General features: G+C 41.0%; 1 protein-coding gene across 23 annotated transcripts in view; it reads left to right on the top strand.

Moving 5' to 3' along the window:
• Positions 1–13,794, top strand: part of LOC133478131 (neuronal cell adhesion molecule-like) — a 95,993-nt gene that overhangs the window by 68,014 nt on the left and 14,185 nt on the right. For 15 of the 23 annotated variants that reach the window (XM_061773794.1, XM_061773793.1, XM_061773795.1 and 12 more), the window contains 17 exons: positions 2,596–2,707; positions 3,454–3,638; positions 3,716–3,850; positions 4,616–4,759; positions 5,627–5,738; positions 5,817–5,983; positions 6,113–6,260; positions 7,003–7,127; positions 7,370–7,399; positions 8,175–8,276; positions 8,969–9,169; positions 9,248–9,318; positions 10,130–10,355; positions 10,519–10,634; positions 10,711–10,915; positions 12,047–12,169; positions 12,480–12,656. In XM_061773794.1, the coding sequence (XP_061629778.1) occupies positions 2,596–2,707; positions 3,454–3,638; positions 3,716–3,850; positions 4,616–4,759; positions 5,627–5,738; positions 5,817–5,983; positions 6,113–6,260; positions 7,003–7,127; positions 7,370–7,399; positions 8,175–8,276; positions 8,969–9,169; positions 9,248–9,318; positions 10,130–10,355; positions 10,519–10,634; positions 10,711–10,915; positions 12,047–12,169; positions 12,480–12,656 (2,379 nt within the window). The remainder of the gene's footprint in view (positions 1–2,595; positions 2,708–3,453; positions 3,639–3,715; positions 3,851–4,615; positions 4,760–5,626; positions 5,739–5,816; positions 5,984–6,112; positions 6,261–7,002; positions 7,128–7,369; positions 7,400–8,174; positions 8,277–8,968; positions 9,170–9,247; positions 9,319–10,129; positions 10,356–10,518; positions 10,635–10,710; positions 10,916–12,046; positions 12,170–12,479; positions 12,657–13,794) is intronic. The other 8 variants (XM_061773790.1, XM_061773801.1, XM_061773787.1 and 5 more) reach the window with 2 other exon arrangements.

Raw genomic sequence — 13,794 nt, 5'->3', positions numbered from 1 at the left:
CTGCACAGGCAATGTTTTAAAGTCACATTCTGCACACTCATATACTGTAAGTGTAAACAAAAATTTCATTCAACTACATTGGTACCTTGTTGTACAAATGCCCCAATTTATGAGTGTTCTTAATTTTTTTTAAATCTTGTGTCGCAAGCCAAAATTTGAGTTACAAGCGAGTTTCAGATACGGCAGTGCTCCAGTGAAGTGGGAAAAAAAATGGAGCAATGAAGGTACTGTGATGCCCTCAAAAGGGGCGCCACAGGCGGCAATGCAGTTTCGGCTGTTTACTGACTGTCAAACAAATACAAAATGAGAACTGATGTCACTCACTGAGCCCTTAAGGCATAGGTGTCAAACTCAAGGCCCGGGGGCCAGGTGCGGCCCGCCACATCATTTTATGTGGCCTGAGAAAGCAAATCATGCTCGTCAACTTCCGTGATTTTTGCTAAAATCTGTACAAAATTCCAAATTGTCATAATAATAAACAATAATGTTGAGATATTGCATTTTTCTGTTACCAAACCCTTCTTCTACAGCACAGGTGTCAAACTGGTGGCCCGGGGGACCAAATCCGGCCCTCCACATCATTTTATGTGGCCTGTGAAAGCAAATCAAAATCGCTAATTGCTTTCTTGTGTAATACCATTGAGATATTTGCAAGCATTTTTTTTGTTAACAATCCCCCTTTGAAAAGAAATGTAATAGTTGAAAAAACATGTTTTTATAGGCTTCTGATTTCAGTATATGAGGTAATCTTTCATTTATATGGGTCCACAGTCGTAGCAGCCCTCCGAGGGAAGTCATAACTGCGATGTGGCCCGTGACAAAAATGAATCTGACACCCCTGTTCTGCAGTAACTTAAACAATACTTGAACAAACTATTATCCTTGTCTTCTGATTTCAAAACTAGTTATTCCTCAATTTGTTGTGTAATGGTAATAATATAATTTGGTGATAACACCAAAACATTTCACTGTTCTAACAGCCCTCTGAGGGAAATCATAACTACAATGTGGCCTGAGACAAAAATGAGTTTGACATTCCTGCCTTAAGGGCACACATCCAACACATGAAAACTTCAGTATATGTACATTAATTACACTTTTTAAAGGCAGTTTATTTTTTACATTATCTTCTAACAAATTCAACTCATAAATCAAGTTACCACTGTGCAATAAAGTCAAACTACTCAAAGCTCCCCCTTACCTTAGCATCTCCTTGATAATATTAAATTGTGTATGTAATTGACATACAGGGTGATCCAAAAAACTGACATCATTTGAAATATAAATACAGTATTTATATTCATATAAACAATATGTCCTAGGCAAACAAAATGAAATAGTCTAAAGATTTATTCATAAAAATTCCAGGTCTGCTTCTAGTGACTAAGCCAGTACTTATTAGCCGCTAGTGGGCTTGTGGACCACTTGTTGGATCCATCCAATACTCCACAGCTTCCCTCCGTGCCTTATATTTATGATTTTAGAGCCATATTTTACATACCTGGTTACATGGGGATTTTTTTTTTTTTTAAATTGATTCACATTTAGCAGACTTTGTAAAAACACTCTTCTCTGTGGTGTGTGAAATTGTTTTGTCTTTTTTAAGGCATTTTAACGTCCTACCTTCTTTTTGCACGTCTCGTTAAAATTTAAAATCATTTGAGCAAGAATTGGCTGTTGTTAGACTCTGACATGATGTCAAAGTTTTTGGAACACATTATGTCACAGTAAATTGAAACTGGTTCTAAGGTTATCATCACACTCTTTGCCATGGCTTGTAACCTTTTTGTGATGGCGTCACGAAAAAAATCCCCAAAGAAGCCAAAGAAAAAGCAAAACAAGATACATAAAGTGAATCCTTAATCCTCACTGATCTGAATATTTGCTCGAATTCCAAATTGGGGCGTTCGACTTTGGAGCTTCCACTGTATGGGATCCAGAACCTTCCCACTCACTAACCCGTCAACCCTTAAATTCAAGCCTTCTACTCACTACTCTAGTCTTAGAAACCCAGAGCACCCCGTAACACTCACCCCTTCCCTCCAAACGAGCCGATTTAATACGATTCCCACTTCTCCCCCCTCCAATCAAAGACCTTTGCTTATCTTTTTTATTATGCATTTCTTAAATGAGCCTTGTGATAACATCTTTACAATATTAGACATCAGAGAAAAGTCTAATTTCTCACCCAATTAACAATTCTGTCTCCGTCATCCTCCTCATTTCGTTATACAAGACACTCATCCATCCATCCATCCATCCATTTTCTTCCGCTTATCCTGTCTTTCTTATTTGCCCTTTGGCGTGTAAACTGTTGGATTAAATTGGTCGCATTAATGCCATAAGCATCTACAGAGGCTTTCCCGGTTTATTGTCAGAAACAGTTTATCTCATTTGCATTTATCCATTTCACTCGCCGTTATGACCCTCCAGAGGGCAAATCATTAGCCAGAAATAGGACTGAAAATGCAAATCATGGGCTATAAAGTCAGACTACAGGTGCGCGTGTGTGCAATGCGCTGGTTTATTGTAGATGCCAGTGACATATGGCCCAGCCCCTGAGTGATAATAACTCCTGTGCGGATGTGACTGCAGAAGAGCCGGTGGATGAGAGGAAGCCCACGTTCCTTATCCCGTCTGGACCTTCCAGGTCCAAAATGGTGCTACGTGGTCAGGTGCTGGAGATGGAGTGCATTGCGGAAGGACTGTACGTATCATATTACACTGTATTTGTTTCCTCAATTTAAAATAGCTCCCTGGTGTTTTACTAAAATGTCTGTGGCATGATTTCGTCAAAATACCCCAAGGATCATGAATTATATAGTTTATACTTTACTCACACAATTCCTTTCCTAGCTGAAATCGGCATGTTGTTCTTGCTGCCACATATATTGCTGGGCCAGTAGCTTCTTTCATTTACTTACCAAATGTGTGGAGGGATAAAAATGAAAGCCCCTGTAAAGACAATCAGCATTTTCACTTCAGCACTTCATACACTTTGCCAGGAGTGCTGTCAAACTCATTTTTAAAATGGCCTAAAACTTCAAAAGCAAAAAAGTAGATGTCTCCATTTTTTGGGAAATTGAGTGGAATTTGTTGTTTTTTTAAATTTTATTTATGGTTCCAGGTTAAAGCTATTTTTTTTTTGTTTTGTTTTGGTAATTCCAAGTTATTGTACATATTGAGCAATTAAGGGGCTAATTTGGGGAAAATCTAACATCTATTGAAAAGGTCTTTCGAAGAGGTCTTTTGATGTCATTTCATCGCAAAACCGGACAACTCCAAGAAAGTAGTTTATTTCAAAACGACAAGTCCAAATTTGGAAACTCATAAACTGCAGAAACTCAAACATTTGTAAACAAACAATTAAAACTTTAAAAATGTTCCGTAATATCTTGCCACCCTTGATTAAAGGCCTTCATGTGCCTCATCTTCCTCTCTTTTGACTCCAAGGCCCACTCCTGACATATCCTGGGCCAAAGTGAGTGGCGAGCTCCCGACCATGCGCGCCTCCTTCCTGCATCACCAGAAAATACTGCGCATCGTCAACGTGTCGGAAGCGGACGCTGGCAACTACCGCTGCACTGCCAGGAACAGGCTGGGCTCAGTCCACCACACCATTCAGGTCACGGTCAAAGGTTCGTCCTCCCCCTCCGGGTCTACCTTTTGATCCATGCTGTGTGCACCTTGATTAAATCTCCCTTCTGTTTTACAGCTGCTCCATACTGGATCAGCGGTGCTCCCCGGAACCTCGTCCTCGCCCCGGGAGAGAACGGGGTGCTAATGTGCAGGGCCAGCGGCACGCCCAAGCCCGGCATCCAGTGGGCCATGAATGGTGTTCCCATAGAGTGTGAGTGCAGACTCAACTGCTCATATGCGGAGGAACACTGTACATCACTCAACAAAAATGGCACAAAAAATATAAATACTGAAATAATGATGAGATCTGGTTCTGTTTAATTTAGCTATTTTTCTGTTTTATGAAATGCAAGGGGTGGCTTAAAAACATTAATATATATATATATATATATATGTACACACACACATACATACACGTACACACACAGAACTACATTGTTTACGCTATTCAGCCTTAATGCTAATTTTAGTGAGGTAGCCAAATCTAAGCCATTTCTCATTTTTCAATTTCCCAAAGCAACCATAGAAAAAATATCCACAACTTCTTTTTATATCTCTTCTGTTACTCAACGTCACAGGTCAAAATAACCCATTGTAATTTGCTTAGTAGCAAGACTTTACAAGTTTAATCAACTACAGCATTAGATAATGGTGCATAATGGAGTTAATTATGTGATCTAATCAGTGTTTTGGGGATTTCTTTTCCATTTCTGACTATTTTTGCATGAATAAACATGTCCTAAGTCAGTCATCAACAAACAGAAATCAGAAGGGTTAATAAAGTTTTGTTTCTGGTCAACTGAGAGTTTCCAAAAATCTTTGGCTTTCATCAATAAATCTGTTCAATACCATGAAAATCCATGACATGGGGACGTTGGTCATTCTGACAAAGTAGACTTGTGGTCGGAAAAAATAGTACACGCGATGAAAATTCCCTGTCAGTCAAGTTCTATAATATTCCGTCATTGATGAACAGATGCCCCAAAGGACCCTAGCCGGAAAGTGGAGGACGACACTATCATATTCACCGACGTGCAGACAGGATCCAGCGCCGTGTACCAGTGTAACGTCTCCAACCAACACGGCTACCTCCTGGCCAACGCCTTCGTTAATGTCCTGTGTAAGTCCAGATTCAAATTCAGAAAACTTTATTTATTCATGTGGGGCAATTAAGGGACCAACGTATGGCACAGTTGTTGACACTTTTTTTCAGATTGTTTACAACATAAATAACATAAGTAAGGGTAGAATTAGAAATAAGTATGACTGGAGGTCAGAGTTCTGAAGGAGAACAGCCCTGGGTACAAAAGTGGATCTCCTACAAGCTGGACACCAAAGACTGTGACTGCATGGCAGCCTCTCGAATGCATAGAAAAGAGCAAGGGAGGGGTCCTACAAGATCCGGGCATTGATGCCTCAAACTTGGTGCTCATAAATAGTAGTCGGCTAGCAATTGGAAAGTCCAATGGTCCTGGAGCACACCTCGACTATGCTGGGGAGGCGTTTAGTTCCAGTCGAGAGGTCTCACAGCACCCAACAAACTGCTGCAGAGTAGGTCCATGTTGCTGAGTGGGCCCAGACAGGAGATGACAGTTGGGTTTTGACGTCCTGCACTCATCGGTGGAGAGAGGATGAAAAGAGCTGTGGTGAGAGGACACAGCCCTGTGGGAACCCTGCAGGGTGGTGAGGAGGTCTGACAGGTTGTTGTTGATTCGAACCCTCTGTGTAAAGTCAAGTTACTATGGAAATCTGGGATCCAGACACTGAGCTTGAAGTTTTAGTGGAGCCGCACTGCCAGGATGTGGGGCTGTCACACAATCACAAATATTTGTCCGTCTTCCTTATTGCTGCTTCACAAAACAAAACAAAACAAACAAACAAAAAAGAAGATGAGATCTGTTTGCTTCCAATAACAAAATGAGGCTGACGCAAATCCATTCGCATCGACTGCCGGCATTGCATTAACTTCCACACCTCATTTTTCCAGCCGAGCCGCCCAGAGTGCTGACGCCGGCCAACAAAGTCTACCAGGTCATCAAGAATCACAGAGCCCTGCTCGAGTGTACTTACTTCGGCTCACCCATCCCCAAAATTACCTGGTGAGTTAATGAACCTTGAACCGGGATGGCTGATGTTCCATGGAAAAGCTTCAATGGCATTCCCTGCCTCTGTCCCAGGTTCAAGGAGAGTCGTTCTGGTACGCTAGACGCCGAGACGCACAAGGAGCACGACAACGGCACTTTAGAGATCCGTGTGGCTCAGCCAAGGAATAGCGGAAAGTACACTTGTGTGGCCCGGAATTCTCTCGGTATCTATGAGAATCATGTGCACCTGGAAGTCAAAGGTAATCATTGCTAAGAACCTCGCTACATACCACACACTGAGTAACGCTAGAGGCTCCGTACAACTTGGAGACTAATAATAGAGTGTCTGTTGAGTGTAATGGTTGCACATTAACCTGCGCTCTTCTCAGAACCGACCCGCATCCTGAGGCAGCCCGAGTACCGAGTGGTGCAGCGTGGCAGGTCCGTGGTGTTTGAGTGCAAAGTCAAGCACGACCCCTCGCTCACACCAACCATGACGTGGCTCAAAGACAACGGGGAGCTGCCCGACGACGAGAGGTGAGACCCAGCCGGGGTCCTGCTTTTTGCCTCTCTGAAACACAGCTATCATGTTTGTGTATAAAGTTGTATATTACTTTTTTTTTTTTTTTTTTTTTTTTGCGGAAAAATGGTGGCACGCCAACAATTCGAGTTGAGGTTGTCACTGTCACTGTCACAAGCTGAGAAGGGACACTATCAGCACATTTTTCCAAAAACAGCACTAGAAGGATTACTGTTCATTTTGTAATTGAGAAGGTCTACATCAGGGGTGTCAAACTCATTTTTGTCACAGGCCACATTGTAGTTATGGCTTCCCTCGGAGGGCCGTTATGACTGTGAACCTATATCAAATATTGTCTCATATAATATACACAACAAATTGATGGATAACTAGTTTTAAAATCAGAAGCCAATAAAAAATGTTAAACTATTATTACATTTATTTCAAAAAGGTGATTGGTACATAAAATGCTTGCAATATCTCAACATTATACAAGTAAAGACACCAATTTTGGTATTTTCACAAGAAACATGAAGTCGACACACGTGGTTTGCTTTCGCGGGCCACATAAAATGATGTTGCGGGCCGGATCTGGCCCCCAGGCCACCAGTTTGACACCTGTGCTTTAATGTGAAAAATGTATAGTTTTATAATTTTTTTAATCCTTACCTATAATTTACCTGTTGTCTATTTGACTCACGTTACCATGTATGGTTCCAAGAGTTAATCTGTGCACATCTTCTTTCTTTCTTTAATCAGATTCGTAGTGGACGCCGACAGCCTCACCATTGGCGACGTGACCGAGAGCGACGCCGGCGTGTACACGTGCATCATGAACACAACGCTGGACCACGACTCGGCCAGCGCCGAGCTCACCGTTGTCGGTAGGAGCCCTGTACATACTACATCATGACACGATATCGGCTCACTCAAAAGATTATTTTTCGAGGTCAACCTGCGGGCTGTTTACTTGCCAGGCTTTTAGTGGATTTACTCTACATACGGTGTATACTCTACGGTCTTAACATTAATATTTTATTATTGCTGGTTCATATTTGTTTTAATATGGTTGACATATCACTCCACATGATATTCCGTTCCCCACGCCTGTCCACCGACCCAGCAGAGGCCACGCCGACGCCGGCTGTTGTCAACGGTAACACCTGAAGCACGTCACCTTCCAGATGCTTCCAGTATTCCCTTTTTTTTTTTTTTTGTAAAGGGAAGCATGTTGTGTCCTGATGATGCCATTTGATGTGTATTTCACTTTTATTTTCATTGTTCTGTATGAAGGCAGCTAGTGGTTAGCATGTCTGCCTTACAGTCAGGAGATCTGGGTTTGAATCTCCATGTGAAATTTGCATGTTCTACCTGTGCTTGGTTCTCCGGTTTCTTTCCACATTCCCTAATACCTGCATGTTAGGTTTATTGAAAACTCTAAATTGCCCGTAGGTATGAATTTGAGGTATACATGCTTGTTTGTCTCCATGTGCTCTGTATTTGGCTGGCATCCAGGATGTGCCACGCCTCTTGCCCCAAAGTCACCTGAGGGAGACTCCAGCTTTCCCGCCTCCCTTATGAAGGACAAGGGTTATAGAAAATGGATGGATGGATGTTCTGTCTGACACATTGAGTCAAAAGAAAGGCCATTGCCATTCGCGTTTGAGCACAGGATGATTTGCGATGCAGTCGCAGTACTTGACACGCTTTCAAATGTCAAACGCAATCATCAGTCATTTCGTCTGAGCAAAAACCATCAATTTAGGTACCTCATCCCCAGTGATCACTCAAGCTCGACATCTGTCTGTTCATATGCACGAGATGGTGCTTGCACGAGTACGTCTTCATTTGTGTCTTCTCGTGGCATGAACCCGACGGCGTCCATCTTGGCGTTGACTGACTGACGCGTCGTGTGCCGTGTCTCCCCACAGAGCGACCCGAACCCCCGACCGACTTGGAACTGACGGACCACAAAAAGAGGAGTGTTCAACTCACCTGGATTCCTGGCGATGAGCACAACAGTCCTATTCAGAGTATGCGTGAATCTCGCACTGTATGTTCTGAACACCTATTTACCATGCCAGTGTTGTACGGAGCAGACTATGATATATTTAGCCAAATACTGAACTCTGCTTTCAATCCACGAGGTTACACGTTTGTGGCTAGCTGTCAGTTAACAAAAGTTAAATACAGCATTTACCTTGAGTCCATCGACCTTCCACTTCTTATAATAATTCTCGTAATCCAGCAGCAGTCTTAATTAATACAGCGGACGCCCATTTATTGTGGGGAGACGTTCCAGATATAGAGAAACTATATGAAAAAACATGTTTTACACTCCCACATGAAAAATTTACTGAATCAAACACACTTAACCTTGTTGAAATACACTTTTTGAAGTATTCCACAACTGCTACTTTGACACATGGAGCAGCAACACACACAAACTTCATGGCATGTCTTCTCTTTCCTCTGTGAGAATGACTATTACTGGCACTTGCTAGGTGACCTTCTCTGCCTCTACTCCTTGCTCTTAATTTCGCTGCATGTCTTCCTGTAGACCTCAGTGCTTCCCGGCATAGTGTAGCACAACGTGGTACTACACTGAAGTGCATAACTCTAAATTCAGACTTGCATGTATACTGTAAAAAAAAAACTCACTTAAAAATGTGTAATAGAGCAAATTCAGATATATTTCATTCTGTTGTGTATCTTTTTTACACAGAATTTGTGATCCAGTATGAAGACTCTCTCCACCACCACAGAGGTCACTGGCACAACCTTACCGAAGTCCCCGGAACTAAGACCACAGCCCACCTGAAGCTGTCGCCCTACGTTCACTACAACTTTCGAGTCCTCGCCATCAATTCCATGGGTGTCAGCCGACCCAGTTTCCCCTCCAAGATGTATAAGACTGAACCTTCAGGTACTAGAATCCTGGGGTGAAATGTTATCGCCTGCTGGGAACGTCAGTGTAACTTTCAATTTTTTCCACCACTAAAAGCTCCAGATGAGAATCCAACAGATGTACATGGATTTGGAACAGAACATGACAATCTTGTCATCTCATGGAAGGTACATTTTTATAAAGTACAGGGGTACCTTGACTTACGGTGTTCCAAATTTAGAATTATTTTTAGTTATGAGCCGTTGCTTGTTCGAGTTTTTTGTTTTTTGCTTTGTGTTGGAAGCAAAATTCTAATTACGAGTGAGGTTTTTTCCATACCTTCATGTCTGTGTGCAGTTTTGCAATTTGTTTGTTTGTTTGTTTATTTATTTTTAACCATGATAATTTATTCGAAAAGACAGCAAGTGTGCTTGCTTCCAGCTGTTTGCCACTCCCAGTTGAACTCCCAGTTGAACTGAACATAAAACAAGGAGATTTACACGTTGTGTATTTAACCAAACCACATACATTTGTTTTATGAATGTCCATTAGCAAAATGCTAACACACAATGGGAAACACCATAGATGGGCTAACGTAACTGGCATCTACTGTATATTGTGGTAGATATTAACCTTTAAACAACTGATACACAAAAAGTACACTTATGGTGTCAAAGTCTCTTTAATGTTTCATCAAAAAAATCTGTATGAATGTATATATGTATGTTTGTATTATATTACTCCCCCCCCCCCCCCTCTTTAGGGCCAAGGCATGCACACCAGAAGGAGCAGCACAATGTCCATTTAATTAAAGCAAAAAATGTGGACAAAACTGTTTCACATTTTACATCCTATTTAATTATGTTATAGATATATGTTTGATTTGAGTGATTTGAGTTAAACGCACGGTCTTGGAAAGAATTACGTCAAGGTACCACTTTAGTTTATCATCACAGTATTAGACCTTTTGGTGATGTTCTCAAACCTCTTTTCTGTTAGCCGCTGTCAGGCCTCCAGGCCAACGGGCCAGGACTCCATTACAGAGTGATGTGGAGGCAGAAGATGATGGACAGCGAGTGGATCGTGGCGACCGTAGCCAACAACTCCAAGTTCGTTGTGTCCAGAACGCCCACGTTTGTTCCATACGAGCTCAAAGTTCAGGCTGTGAATGACTACGGAGCAGCACCCGAGCCCGCTGTTGCTTACGGCCACTCTGGAGAGGATTGTTAGTCAAACTGTCAAGCTTTTTTTTTTTTTTGCTTGTCCTTTTGACTTATGCAAAGAGCAGCAGCTAAAAGTCTAAAACTTTTGTTTGGATAAATAAACTGAACCCCCATCCCTATTCCCGCAAAAAGTGCTGAAGGCATGTTTCTGTTTCCTCGTGACAGTGCCGGTCGCCGCTCCAGAGTCTGTGCAGGCGTACGTGTTGAACAGCACCCTGGCGGAGATCCACTGGGAGCCCGTGACTCAAAAACTAATACGTGGATACCTCAAAGGCTACAAGGTACGGCGTAATGAGCCTGGGAATAAACTGAACGCCAGCAGCACAAATCAGACGACTGAGGATCGCATTTTCGCAGGTGTATTACTGGAGAGAGCGCAGCCTGCACAAACATAACCCCCATCACACAGAGAAGCAGATCCTGACATTCAGCGGCAACCACAGCAAGGGAAAACTTCCTGGCCTGCATCCCTTCAGCCTCTACTCATTTAACGTCAGAGTGTTTAACGGCAAAGGAGAGGGCCCCCCGAGTCGCAACCAGCAGTTTGAGACCCCCGAAGGAGGTAAATAGAAGGAATTGTCTCAACGACTATTACTAGTAGGTTTCTATTTGGCTGAGTCCATACCATATGGGGGATGTACTCCACAGTCTCAATTTTGCTGCAGCGGCCCATTTTTTTTGTTGCCCGCAGTCTCCTCTCAAATAAAATCCCAAATTGCCAAAAATCAATGCACATACTGATGTTAGCTTACCCTACTGTTCTGCCTTAGAGCTGGACACTGCAGTATTATACCCCACAGTCTCCATTTTGCTGCAGCAGCCCGTTTTCTTCCTGTCGTCAGTCTCCTCTCGGATAAAATCCAAATTTAACAAAACACACATGCTTACGCTGATGTTCTGTCTCTTTGTATACTTGAGAGTTTAACTTTATAGTCTCCATTTTGCTGCAGAGCATTTTCTATTTGCCCTCAGTCTCCTCTCGAATAAAACTGAAATTGACAAAAAGCAACACACATAACTGACAAATCTTGTCCCTCTGCCTTAGAGCTGGACACTGCAGTGTCATACTCCGTTTTCTAGCTACCCTCAGTCTCCTTTAGAGTAAAATTCAGAAATGAACAGAAATCAACACAAATGTTAGTTTACCTTTTTGTTCTGGCTTAAATCTGGATGCTGCTATATAATATACGCCACAGTATCTACTTTGCTGCAGTAGCTTGTTTTCTTGCTGCCCTCAGTCTCAAAATTGAAAAAAAAAAAATAAACACACAGGTTGACTTTTGGTCTCTAAATTTGTCTTATCCCTTGATACTGTAGTGTTATACAGCCCTTAGTCTCCCTTTAAATTATAATTTGTCCTCTATTATTGTTGGTTTTCGCATGCTAAATATGCTAAATATGACTGCACTGTTGTATGTTCAAGGGCTACTTTATTGTTTTAAAATATTTTAGAACATTACTATCATCGTCACATTGAATACTATTGACATTCAAATATAATGTTACTAATGCATTCTGAATGCTAGTTATATTTTGTCATGTATCTATCCTGTTAGATCACTACTGTATCAGTGATGTTTGCCTTCATCACTGAAGGTTTCTTGTCAATAAATATGACATTAACTGCCCCTTTGACGTCTTCCAGAGCACTTTAGCTGACGGTTGCGTACACCTCTGTCATGAATTTCCATAGTTCCTGGAGCGCCTTCCTCCCTGACAGTCACCAACCCCAATTTGGACTCTTTAAGCCTTGAGTGGAACCCTCCTCGTGACCAGAACGGACTCCTGACAGGATACACCCTCAAATACCACCCAGGTGAGCTTGTTTTTTTGTCTTTTTCTTAGCAACAAATGTTTCGCTTCATGTACACTAGTTTGCAGTCGCATGTCTTGTACGGTCATCGATAGCGAGGATAAATAAATATGTAGTCGCCTTTTAATTAGGTTCAATTACACCAATTAACAAATCACCTTTTGTCATTCCCGCCTCTTGTACCTGAACCCTCTTTGCTCCACACTTGTCATCATTGACACTTGAATCCCATCAACATCCTTTCACCTCCTCCATCCTTCTCCTTCTCGCACCTTTATTCAATTTACCACCCAATCATCCCGCCATCTCGTAGTCAATAACTCCAATGAGCTGGGCCCAGAGGAGGAGCTGGCCCTGGCTGCCAATGAGACCTCGGTCACTTTGCTCAACCTCAAGTACAGCACGCGCTACAAGTTTTATTTGAATGCCAAAACGCGTAAGGGGCCCGGCCCGGCCGTTACGCAGGAAGCGGTCACCATCGTGGACGAAGGTAAGCCAGAAAAATCATGTTTTTAATTGATAAAAGGCCATACATACAATGTAAATTGGCCTCTTACACTAGTTTTATGGTTCAGTAAAGTTTTTTTACTGTCAATTAAGAAGGGGAACGTATTTGGTAATTTAAAGTTGAAATTTGATGCCACACACCTCACTATAAGGCAGTAGAACCATATGACTTCTCTCAGCCAATCGGTGACATAAAGTTAATGACAATAATAAAGAAAATACTTAAATATGATGAATGGAAAGTGCAGCGGCAACTCAATGAATTACAATATCGTGGAAAACTTAATTTATTTCAATGGTTCCATTGAAAAAGTGAAACTCATATTACATAAACTCCACACAGAGTTAAATATTTTACTTTTTTTTAATACTGGTGATATTTATAACTTACAGCTAGGGAAAACCACAAAATCATCAATAATTAAAATTATTTTAAACATAGAAATTAATTAGGAATTGGATTTCTTTCCTCGTAATAGGAGTTTCACTTCTTGACATTGAACGACTGAAATAAATTAACTTTTCTACCCTATTCTAATTTATTGAGATGTACCCATATATTATACTTTATTAAAATTGATATAACTGAAGGAATTATAATTAGTATATTTTTTTCTAAAAATAAAAATTTTAAATACTGACAAAAACAATACAAATCAATACACACTAAAATCAACATTGAAAGAAGGTACGTCATTTCCTATCATATATATATATATATATATATATATATATATATATATATCAATTAATTATTTGATCCAACACCTTATTTACCATATGTTTAGCATTATACAATAAAATGGACAATAGTTATATGCATAATATACTTTATAATAGACAGGTCATATTCATTTCAGATGATAATGATTTAAGATTTTGAGAGTTCCTTTTACAACCCCAAATCCAATGAAGTTGGGACGTTGTGTTAAACATAAATAAAAACAGAATACAATGATTTGCAAATCATGTTCAACTTATATTTAATTGAATACACTACAAAGACAAGATATTTAATGTTCAGACTGATAAACTTTATTGTTTTTAGCAAATAATCATTAACGTAGAATTTTATGGCTGCAACACGTTCCAAAAAAGCTGGGACAGGGTCTTGTTTACCA

This window comes from Phyllopteryx taeniolatus, chromosome 5 (genome assembly GCF_024500385.1).
Source record: "Phyllopteryx taeniolatus isolate TA_2022b chromosome 5, UOR_Ptae_1.2, whole genome shotgun sequence".
Taxonomy (NCBI): Eukaryota; Metazoa; Chordata; class Actinopteri; order Syngnathiformes; family Syngnathidae; genus Phyllopteryx; species Phyllopteryx taeniolatus.
This window is presented reverse-complemented; position numbering and strand designations above follow the sequence as displayed.